Below are 11,656 nucleotides of genomic sequence, written 5' to 3'. Positions count from 1 at the left end.
AGTGGTTTAAGGGGAAATGTTGACATGTGTTGGAATGGCATAGCCCAGACCTAAAGAGAATACATATGAGTGCAACACTTTGTTTTTTCATTTCCTGAAATTTTACAACCAACAAGTTGAAATGCAAGTTGAATACTTTTGCCAACCATTGTATTTGTAAGATATTTCAGCATGTTGGCTTTCAGTTCCCTGAGTGGATGTTTTTCTGTATGCTTCCTCTGCTGCTCACATTTCTGTTGCCATTCTTAGCATCCAGCCAAAGGAACTTCAAAGGAAGCCGCTTTGTGAATGTGTACAAGAATCAAATGTGATTTTTGCTCTGCTCACAAGGGGATGCAAAACAGGACCGGAGCTGAGCAAAGCATGCGCCTGGTGATTTTCAAATGTTTAAAGACTGTGTTTGTGCATGTGTGAGTTTGTGTTCTCACACATGCACAGGGTCTTTAAAAATCAGCCCCTTTTGGTTTGTTATGAAACCACAACCCAGGAAACTGCCTCAATGATTTGCTTTCATTTCATAGCTTCACCTCAAAATACAAGTATTACCCATGAGTAATTTTATTGCCAGTGTGGTCTGTTTCTGATTTGAACATCTGCCAGTCTTGAACAGTCTCAAACCAATCAAACCGCTTAGGTCATAGTTCTATCAATTACAATGAATATTTCACAAAAATTATTAGCTGAAATCCAGGAAACTCACAGTGTCTGAAATAATGATCCCAAATGGCCATCTAAAAAGATGCAAGTCAATTGTACAGCCAGATTGTCACAACTATTTCTTATAGAGAAAAACCCAGAAGCAAGGGCGCTCTAAATATCAGTAATCATCACTGTAGAGGAAGACTGCAGATACAGGATAACAAGCACAGTCTATGTTGCAGCAAATCAAAATCTGTAATAAACAAAAACATTTGGTTCCTGTCTAATGTTTGCCTGCTATTCATTACATTGTTATAGCTTTTATGAACATGCCAAGATTTGTACTCTTTAAGCTAATTATTTGCTCATTAACATGCTAACTGAAAGCTTGGAATATGCTCACATTAGCATTTCAACATGCAAAATATCACTTACTGAACTAGTGTATCAAAAGTTGTGCTTTTGTACATGTTCTACAATTAAGCAGGATGCTGAGTTGAATGCAGTCCTTGTTGATACACCTAAACCTTTTTAAAAATCAAGATGTCTGCCATGAAAAAGGTCTGCTGTGATGCGCCTTAGAGCTAAAAGTTAAAAGCTGGTATTTCAGCTCGCTAACATAGCAGGCTCGTGATCGCAAGCTAACTTGCTTACTCATATATTTATTATAGCCATTTCGGCATGCTAATGTACTTGTGTTATAACATGCAGGGTTTTTATGCAAGCATATTTTATGCAAATGTTATGCATATTTACACAAATTTAATCTGAAAGTAAAGATACATCGGATGTTGCTATTCACATAAACACAGGACACAAACGATTGAAATGTTAGCTTACTAGCTGAGCAAATGACGAGTAGAGACCTCTCTCAAATATTCTTTCAAACAAAGAAAGACTGCAGCAACATGGTTTACCATATTACGTAGACCAGGTCCATGGAACTGGCCTGATGGAACAGTGACAAAGTGTAAAATTCCACAATATATTGTTAGCTCAAACCACTATAAAAAAATTTTAAGTTTGAGTTTTTTAACGTTGTGAAGAATGTGCCTTTCTGGTGGTCCAATCTCAGTAGCTTTTAGCTTTAATACTCCATCGGCTAGTGAGAGTACTTTGGACAACCCCAGTCAAAAAAAAACAACAAATATCCCTTTTTGAAATATATATTATATATAACTGGAAGAAAACTGATTTTAGCACTCAGCTAGCACATAGTAACAATGCTCAGTGTTTACATTGAAATGCATGAGCTTAAATTGTCATGTTAGCAACATGATAATTTAGCAATTTAAAGTTTTTATGCTTATTTGTCAAGATGCTTAATTTCACACAACAATGTTTACATGATAGGATACTTATGTACATACATGCCATTTAGTATTTCACCCTGTCTGCTTGTGGTTATCTAAATTATGTCAATTTCAGTTACTAAGGTGCATGGTTAAAATGGTATTTTGCCGCTATTTGATACTCAACTGGATTTATTTTATTTTTTTATCTTTTTTAAATACAAACTATTCACTGTTCTCACACACTATCTTTACTTGTGTCTGCTGGCAGTGATGGAGTACAGCACTGCTCAGGGTGTGGGAGAGCAGACGGTCATGGGTGTGAGCCATGCCTGAACACTCCGACTCCCATTGTCCTGCTGTGCCATGTGATAAAGAGGCAGGGTTAGAAATGAAAGTGTCGGTGGGAGGTGTGTGGATTTGATCCTTTGCTCTTTTGCTTTCACTGCTCTGACTCCCACACTCACACGTGAACGTGAGGGCCAGAACAGAAACGCAGAAGCTCACATGAGCACAGGAGAGCAGTGTGGGGGATCAGTGTTTTATCTGAGGAGATCAACAGGATATGACAGTAATTTGTGTGAAGCTTCTAATGGTTTGGTTGTGACTTAAAAGGGTCAGAATTATGTCTTACAAGAGGAGAAGTCATTCATTTTCCATAGTTAACCGTGTGAAATTCATTGAACAACAATCTGTTCCAGATTCTCAGAGCTAAACTAAAACCTATCAGATAAATTACAACTGAAGCTGAGATATTCAACTGCGAAGGACTATGAGACTATAACAAGCTACCAAAAGCATACCTATCACCAAATTGTGAAAACCAAAGATAACCTCTTTTATCTAATAAATTCAGTTGAAGTAATTGTGTTGTTTTAAACATATTGTTGTTCTGGATGAAGCAGGTGTCAAAGTCCCCATTTGATTCCTTCAGTCTAAACCCAGTATGTTTCAGTCCGGTACGCTGTTGCATTCAGTGTGGTTGGACATCTTTTACAATCAAAGTCCTGCTAGCACCAGAAGGGAGTTTCTATCCAATCAGATTCAGAAGGGATTTGAATTTTATACGGCGCAGCAGAGGCTAATAGTTTGTTTGCCTGCTCCAGACTTCGTTTATTCAGCTTTCTGGCACATAGTGTGGTGATTTTCCGTTAACTTGCAAATTAACACACGAATATCCAGATTTTGTTGTTGAGGCCTTTGAATAAGAAATTGCAGTAAAATATGACGGGTCATACTAACAACGATGAGAATTTGAAATAAAGGCCTGCGTCTAACAGAGGTGGTTGAGGTAAATAAAGGCCTCAACCTCTATTTGAGGACATACGGTATCTACGTTTTTTTCTGTCTACATACCTCACGTACCGATTTCCTTTTTTTATATTTTTGTTCGAGGACAAATATAGCTGTACAACAGATTTTAGACTTGGGTGACTGTTAGCCTTAAGCTAAGTTCATGCTAGCTCTTCTCAACCTCACAAATGGCAAAACTGATGTCACAATAATTGGTGAAACCGGCGCTTTTGGCTTAATTTCGGCCTGTTGTGCACAAGTGGTCCATTTGTAAAACAGGAAGAGCTCCGAGCTCCAAATTCTCCAGATCTGAGCCCGACTAATAAGTATCTGTTCGCAAACACCTTCAAGAGCGCTGGAGAAGTTCAATTCTTGACGGATTTGAATGGTTTTAGCTGCTGGTATTGTTAATAAAAGCTGGAATAAAATCTTCACTAAGTTTCCTAAAACTATGTTGTGTAGTTAATATGTAATAAATAGTACATATGCGCTGGAGCTTAACTTGTAAATGTTGTATAACTCCTTTCTTGCACATGAAATCGATTTCCCCAACCTTCACCTTGACACAGTTTTGAATAACTTCTTACTTAAATAATACTGTCAGGGTTTTTACTTAGTCTACAATCCCTAGGGACACTTGTTATACTTAATTAGATATGCATGTACAGGTTATTGGCAGGTTAGCGCTGACATGAGAATATTTTTTAGCAGTATTCATCTCTTTTAAGGTCCATCTGAATCTGCTGTATTTACAGACCAAACAAGTTTTAAAGTTTGGAGAATACTGATGGGTTTACTGTGTAAATTCTCACAGTCGGTGCACTAAATTTGTGCAGCACATTTCTAATCATGTTGACCGCACAACTCTTTGACAGGACAAGCCACATTCACACAGCATGGAGTGTGTTTTTCTGTTACACACTCACACACGGTGGTGTTGCCTGGCCAGGTTTCTGTGGCGCTCGAGCAGGCTGCATCCCAGCAGTCACCATATGGACGGACACTGAAGTCAGGACACACAGAGAATGTGGAGAGAGGGAGGGAAGGAGGAGGGGGTTGGAGCGTCACACGGGGGGATAAAGGAAGAGGAAGCAGATAGGGATCTGAATGAAAAGAATGAAAAGAGAATATTTACAGTAAATAATAGATGGAGAGAAGGAGAGAGAGGAGAAAGGTGACAAAAGGACAGGTTCGTGGGGGACAGATGGAGAGAATGGTTTATGATAAAGGAGAGAAAGTGGGAATTAGACTGGAAAATAAAACAGGAAGAGAAGTGGGTGGACTTGGATGGGAGCATAAACAGATGGATGGATATAAACCGCATACAGAGCACAAAAATGGAGGAATTTTCAGATAAAGATGAGGATTTTTTTTCCATTGTCAGCTATATATATAGATTTCTTGCCTGGTGTTAATGGGCTGAGGTGCATTTTTGATCCGATCGTCTGTCAGCTGTAGCAAAAGTTACCATTTTAGCATCTACCCGGTCCAAAGTTTAGACACACCTGCTGTCAGACATGCAAGCTGAGTGCGCTCACTTATCAGTCCCAACAGCTTTTCACATTCTAAAGAAATCAGGGAAGTCAGAGGGAGAAGGTTCCTAAACCCAATATTCCTGATTATTTCAGCATTTTTAGAAAGAAAGGCAATTCAGAGTTTCATGTTGGAGTATCAAAGTAATCCAGTTAGCTGTCGGAGTATCCAAAGAGTTCATGAACTCAGGTCACCCAAGCTTCTCTTTCAAGTGCCATAAATTTAGTAGAAATTTTAAGTTTGCCCACAAACTAGATGTCTTTATATAGACTATAAAATGTTTTGTTTCATTGGACGCATAATTGTTGACCTTATCAATTGCACTGGGGTTCAATAATTCAAGACCCTCTCCAACGTCTCCAGCTGCCCCTCGTGCTCCCAGTTTCAGCACAAACAACAACAACAACAGTGAGTGTTTTGTAAATAACAGTTTATTTGAAAACCAGGGGTCAGGCTGTCTTTTTCTGGCCGGTTTAGCTGCTGCCCTGTTTGGCGGCCAGCCTCTTGTCTCTCTCCTCGGCAATGGTCAGACGGATTCCCTTGCCTCTGGGCACGGACACCCATGGCTTGTTGCCCTGGAAACAAAAGGAGCAAAGATCAGACTGATTAGCAATGATAGAAGGGCTCATGTTTGAACACAAAAAAGGGTCAAAATGGAGCTTTTCAGTGAAATTATCTGTTCTGCTTTCACATATCCTCTCATTCCATTTAAAGATGTTGCCGGCTGCTCACATCCAACCTGATACTGTTAAATAAACCACATTTGTAGACACTGTATTCTAGAAAATTAAGAATGAAATATAATCTGTGTGTAACCTTTTCAGCACCTTTTTGCATTGGGTTTGTTATGGTGCACGTTTTCGCTGAGTTGGCTTTAATCCAGCTGGTGCAATAAATTACACGGCTTTAAATTTGTACAATTTTAAGGGGGGGGGGGGGGAGAGACTGTGGTCACGGAGCTCAGAACTTCTTAGAGGAGTTGGTCGTTTATTTTCATTGCTGATCATAACCAGTAACGTCATCATTGCTCCAAACGGGCCTGTTCTCTGGATCAGAGACTTCTTCCAACTCTAAGCTAAAGATAAAAAATATCAGGTGGTCTGACTTTCATCACTGATGGGTATATCTGGGAAGTGCTGCTCCAGATGGATGTTCTGTAAGCTCAGCCTCACGCTGTGCACCCACTGACCCTAAAGTAGGACAGTGCTGCTGGATTTATACTCCTAAAGCCTGTCCTCACCTTGCCAATGACGAAGATGTTGGAGAGCCTGGTAGCGAAGCTGTTGCCTGTGCTGTCCTTGACGTGCACCACGTCGAAGGAGCCAGGGTGACGCTCCCTGTTGGTGATGACACCGATACGCCCCAAGTTAGCGCCGCCGGTCACCATGCACAGGTTACCTGTGGGGGGGGGGAGGTTGCAGGTCAGAGTCGTTTTTCAGTAAAACGGGTATGACCAAGAACCTGAGGGACCTGTGCCGAGTTGAACCTACCAGTATCAAACTTGATAAAATCCGTGATCTTGCCGGTGTCCAGGTCGATGCGGACTGTGTCGTTGACCTTGATGAGGGGGTCGGGGTAGCGGATGGTGCGGGCGTCATGGGTCACCAGGTGGGGGATTCCCTTGGTGCCAACGAGGAGCTTCTTCACCTTACACAGCTTGTACTACAAAGGAAAAGGTGGGTCAGAAAATGCCATGGATGCCTGGATTTTACCTCATCAAAACACTTTAGTACTTCTAAATGAAGTCAATCGCACACAACCGTCAAAGTGACTAAGCACCGTGACTTTCTCCTCTTCTTTTCAAGTGAACCGTATATCAGCATCGGAGAGATACAGTGAGAGCAAATACATCTATAACATGTGCTGGAGCGGATCAGCTGGAAGGATGTACTGCAGCTTTGGAACAAAAGAGAAAGTTCTGCATGTGTTTAACTGTATCGTGTGGTAAAAAACAAGCAAAAATGTTTTAAAAACCCCTCATTAAACCAATATTCTGTTTTTTCCCCATAATAAAAGGTCAAGCTGCCAGATAACGATCATACAGTGCTGATTTCTGGGAGCATATAGCAAAGTATTCAAGACACTGTTCTTAAAGATGTCTTTTTAGTGTCTTTCTCAGAATTATTGTACAGAATCCACATAGAAATAAAAATGTGTTGTCATTCCAGCTCAATATCGTATTATCGTACAGTTTGCTGTCAGCGTTTTATTGTCTCTTCTGTTCAGACCAGCTGGAAGGAGCCGAACACTAACAAACTGAAACAGGTATTAAAAACACGACCCCCCCCTCCCCTGCACGCGTGTTGGACCCGGGACCATAAACGCTGCTCAGCTCAACTCAACTGTGAATGTTCAGAGCGTGATGCCTTCTGGCCTTTTAAAATGACCAAATCCACAGAATCCATCAAGTGAGGAAGAGAGGTGCAGCAGGACTGTTTAGTAAAGAAAATCATCGTCTTAGTAATCAACAGCACTAATCCCAGCGCTCACCTTGGCCTCCTCAGCGGTGATGCGGTGGACGGTGAAACGTCCCTTCACATCATAGATCAGACGGAAGTGCTCACCGGTCTTCTCGATGCTGATAACGTCTGTGAACAGAAACAGGAAACGTGTTACAGTCGCTTCAGTAAATGTGCACTTCAACCCGTTCATAATGTATTGAAAGACAGAAAACAGCAACACTATTTATATCATTCATAACTTTAGGAACAAACATTCAATTCATAAAAAGGGTTTCTGGTGTTCCATTTGACCACAATAAATCTACCAGCTCCCTGTAGTTTTACATAATAATGCCACCGGCATCTGATTCCAGTTATATTCCAGTGAGTCGGTGGAGATCTGGTCAACACAACACTGCTGCGCTGACAAAATCCACCTTCTCACAGTCGGACATCTTCACATGTTCAGGTGTGAAACTCATTCGAACAGCTCAGGTGTGGAGCTCAGCGACTAACAACAGATGTCCAACAAAGGGCCACGCAACGTTCTCTCCGAGTCGTGTCATTAATCAGTTCACAGAAAGCCGACGTGCTGCACCGAACCAAAGGGAAACGCTACCTTTCAACAGTCGCACACACTGACTGCTGGCAGAGCTTCCCAGTGTTCGGATATAAATACACAACTTCTGACCTGCGGCGAGGGCTTCCCTTGGACTTGTGAATTAAAAAGCCACACCTCCATATGAGGCTGCTGCGGCGGAGGGGAAACTGACAGCAGCGGAGGAGGCATGGTTGTTAGTGATGTTCTTTATCCAACTACACAGCTCTGCTTTGGCCGTCACCACTGACAAACAGACAATCAAACAACACATGACCCCAAGCTAAACATAAAGGCTGCCCTGAGGCATCCACACAAAAGTGACCGACTTCCACAGCTGGACACCTGCCAGAATGAAGGCATTAATGAAAAAAAAAAGGCCATGAAGCTATGAGTTATGGTTTGTTTTCTGAGCTGCATATCAACGCTGACACTGACCTTAATCTAAGTGTTTCCCAACCCTGTTCCTCCAGGAACACCTGATTCAGACGAATGAGCCTTTATCTGCAGAGCTTAAAGAGCCGACACATTCATTATGAATCAGGTGTGTTGGAGCAGGGAAACATGGAAAACATGCGGGGCCGTGTGCCTGAGGACCCGAGCTGGGAAACACTCGACTGACATCTCAACAGGAGATAAAAACATTAGTTTTACATCCAAAATCAGTCCCAGATTTGACTTCATGTGAATGAAGCAGATGTTGTCTCATCCAGTAAACCCTCCTTAAGATGCACAGACTGAGAAATTCTGGGTGGATGACGACGTTAACGGCCCCATGACGAGAGAGCTGACACCAGATATACAGTTTATAGTCCCTTTAATGCCATGGAAACCATTAACTCAACCGTTTTAAAGTATTACTTCACACCATCTTACAATGAGCACCAATTCATTCGCACAAATCTATTAAAAACTTTATTGCAGCCATTCATCCAAAGATCAAAACACCCCTTAAAAAAAACAACTTACAATTACCCTGACAACTGCTCACATGGCAACCAACAAACCAATAAATGCTGTCGGTTTCAGGGCAAAGTAAATGCCACATAAACATGACCCATCTGATAAATAAACATCCACCACTTCTATGGGTTCACATCAGTGCATTCCTAGGCCACCCTGCTCAAAATGGCTGCATCAAATAACAATCATGAACTTTCTAAGTAAGTGAACCCCATTCCGGCCTTGACTCAACTTGACACCTGAGGTCCCAGCAAAATGTTATCAAATAGTAGCTTTGCGAGAGAACTCTCCGCTTTCACACAAAACCAACAAGTTATGGTCTCAAAAAACCCCAAAATAAATTACAGACAATTCACAACTGGAGCTCAGAACTTCTTAGAGGAATTGCTTGTGTAGTTTCAGCTCATTGCTGATCAAAGCCACAAATTCATCACTGCTCCCGCCATCATGGTCAAACCCTTCCAAGCAATTTAAAGACCTCCTTGACCTCAAATCACGACCTAAACGCCCTTGTGGAGGCAGGACAACTACCCGGGAACACAGTAAACCCCCTCTAAACCATCAAACCCGTAAAACTCACCCATGAATCCAGCAGGATAAGTGATATCAGTGCGGACTTTGCCGTCGATCTTGATGAACCTCTGCATGCAGATCTTTTTCACCTCATCCCCTGTCAGGGCGTACTTCAGGCGGTTCCTCAGGAAGATGATGAGGGGCAGGCACTCCCTCAGCTTGTGGGGACCGGTGGAGGGACGAGGAGCCTGAGGAGGGAAGATAAGTTAAAAGCGAGGACAGTAAAACGACTCCGTAAGGCTGGCTGCGTGTCCATCCTATCCTGAGAGCAGTTTCTTTGTAGACAAATGTTCACCAACAGAGAGAACTGACATAGCATTAACCAAAAGTTTGGTGATAACCTGCTACCTCTGATCCATGGTATTAGCAGTACCTGGATCACATTATACTGTAAGGTGACAACCACAGATGTATTTAAATCCTGTTAACACTCTAATATAAAGTCCAATAAGCTTGTATTTATTGAACACCGTTTAAATATATGTTCAAACCAATAAAAATCATGACAGCGGGATAGATGCTAATGAGATGTCTACTTACAAAAACTCCAGTGAGCTTGTCCAGCATCCAGTGCTTTGGCGCTGCGACGCGCTTCAGGTGCTTCTTCGGTCCTCTTGCCTGGAGGAGAGCGGAAAAAGCCGGTGAGTGGAAGTGACAAAAAGTAAACTCAAATATGGTCTACGACACGAAATGAAGCAAGTTCTGTACATGCTGGACGGATAACATGCGGCTGTCCAACGAGGAGAAGTTGATACTGGCACAGTTTTGCTAGCATGGCGCCGCTTCAATGGCTTGCCAGAGCCGGCTGCGGCCTAGTGGCGCTACCGTTAGCACGTATTTCGCAGACTTTTGACGCGTAATTTTTCCGTATTAACGTCAAACTCTTCACTGTTATTTACATAAATAAAGCAACTCGTGTTCTTCGACAGCGTAACTACACAACTCCGCTTTCTCTGCGTGCTAACAGTGATAGCCACAGACAAGCTAGCAAGCCATGGGTGATAAAAACCAAAGCGGGGCTAGGTCAACTTAAATTATGATTTAAAATCAAGAATCGGTGAGTTGAACTCCAATATACACGCCTGTTGTTGAACAATATGTAGTATTTTAAAGTAGGACAGCTACGTGTTTGAAATTACAACTGTAAAACGTGATGTTTAGTGATTATTTCAGAGAAGAATTGCGAGGAAGAACAGCTCACCATGTTGGAGTCTGCGGGGAAAAGGACCTCTCGGCTTCCGGTAATGAATGATATCGCCTACGACGGCACTACAGGAGGGACATAACTAATGAAAGTCGCAACAACATTCGTAAAAGCTTAATAAATTCGCCCCTGCCATGGTCTGCAAATAAGTAATTTTATTGACTAGTTAACATTATACTTTAACTGGGTTGATACAAGAGCTACAAAGAATACATTTGTGGAGGTATAAGAAAATTAACATGGAAATATCTGAATTGTTAGACCAACTGTGTGGAAACAAAATAGTAACTGCTATTATTTCATATAAGTGAATACAGTTTGAAATGGGATTTTTTAGAAACATGCCTTTAGTTTTTATCCGCAAAACAGAAACAATCTACTGATCCGAGTATTTCTGCTTGAATTAATACAACTCAAAGGGGGAAAAGTTCAATTAAAAAAGTTGAGTGGACCAGCAATTTATGAAATTAATAAAGGATAATTAGCTACACTTCCATTACACACCTCTCTTATTTACACATTTGTGCATAGTTCTCAAAATATAATTCCAGCAAATCAGTCTACAAGGTTGTATGACATACAAGGGGGCATTTTTATGCATTTGAAGTATTGTCAGTGTGCCGTTTGGTACTTTATTATTCTGACTTTTATTACACACAGCTTATATCACAGTATACACACGGCCCTAAATGAAAAACAACACCGTGATATAAATGTGTCACGTTTTATATCTTACATATTTATACATTTAGTCATTTTCTTAGTGCTTCATGTGACCTCATCTGTCTCACTCTTTGTTTCAGACAGCTGATCCTAAAAAAGTAAATGTCATGTTTTACTTTTTTGGTCATGTTTTATGTTTCCTCCCTTTTCCTGTGTTTCATCCATTGTCATGTTGTTTCATGTCAGGTTTTTTCAGTCAGTTTAGGTTTTTTGGTATTCCGACTCAGCCGCGCTTTTTGTTTGGATCCTTGGAATAAATCCAGTTTTCATTTATAACTCTGCTTCTCTCCTCACCTCCACACCACATGGCTTGACAGTAAACAGCACAATAGTGGCTGCAGGAATGGCAATATTTTACCGTTATATTACAATGCATTTACTCACATTCATTAATCTA

At 41.3% G+C, this 11,656-nt stretch overlaps 1 protein-coding gene and 2 non-coding genes across 3 annotated transcripts; all 3 read right to left on the bottom strand.

Moving 5' to 3' along the window:
• Window positions 1–5,170: 5,170 nt before the first annotated feature.
• Window positions 5,171–10,558, bottom strand: rps4x (ribosomal protein S4 X-linked). Its single transcript, XM_072375991.1, has 7 exons — window positions 10,534–10,558; window positions 9,873–9,950; window positions 9,340–9,520; window positions 7,248–7,345; window positions 6,248–6,419; window positions 5,998–6,155; window positions 5,171–5,332 (listed from the first exon to the last, which is right to left on the bottom strand). The coding sequence occupies exons 1-7, from the start codon at window positions 10,534–10,536 to the stop codon at window positions 5,231–5,233; spliced, it is 792 nt and encodes a 263-aa protein (XP_072232092.1). The 5' UTR covers window positions 10,537–10,558; the 3' UTR covers window positions 5,171–5,230.
• Window positions 5,714–5,785, bottom strand: LOC140282453 (small nucleolar RNA SNORD61). The gene has a single exon (XR_011909886.1). It is a non-coding gene; the product is annotated as a small nucleolar RNA SNORD61 (small nucleolar RNA).
• Window positions 9,121–9,196, bottom strand: LOC140282452 (small nucleolar RNA SNORD61). The gene has a single exon (XR_011909885.1). It is a non-coding gene; the product is annotated as a small nucleolar RNA SNORD61 (small nucleolar RNA).
• Window positions 10,559–11,656: the final 1,098 nt, after the last annotated feature.

Source organism: Leuresthes tenuis, unplaced genomic scaffold (assembly GCF_036924035.1).
Source record: "Leuresthes tenuis unplaced genomic scaffold, fLeuTen1.0.hap1 SCAF_22, whole genome shotgun sequence".
Lineage (NCBI taxonomy): Eukaryota > Metazoa > Chordata > Actinopteri > Atheriniformes > Atherinopsidae > Leuresthes > Leuresthes tenuis.
This window is presented reverse-complemented; position numbering and strand designations above follow the sequence as displayed.

What these genes read in the sequence shown, in the direction of transcription:
- rps4x (XM_072375991.1), bottom strand. An exon ending in TCACCGCTGAGGAGGCCAAG is followed by an intron (nt 6,420 to 7,247) that starts GTGAGCGCTGGG and finishes TTTCCTTTGTAG; the next exon opens with TACAAGCTGTGTAAGGTGAA. An exon ending in ACATCTTCGTCATTGGCAAG is followed by an intron (nt 5,333 to 5,997) that starts GTGAGGACAGGC and finishes TTTTGTTTCCAG; the next exon opens with GGCAACAAGCCATGGGTGTC.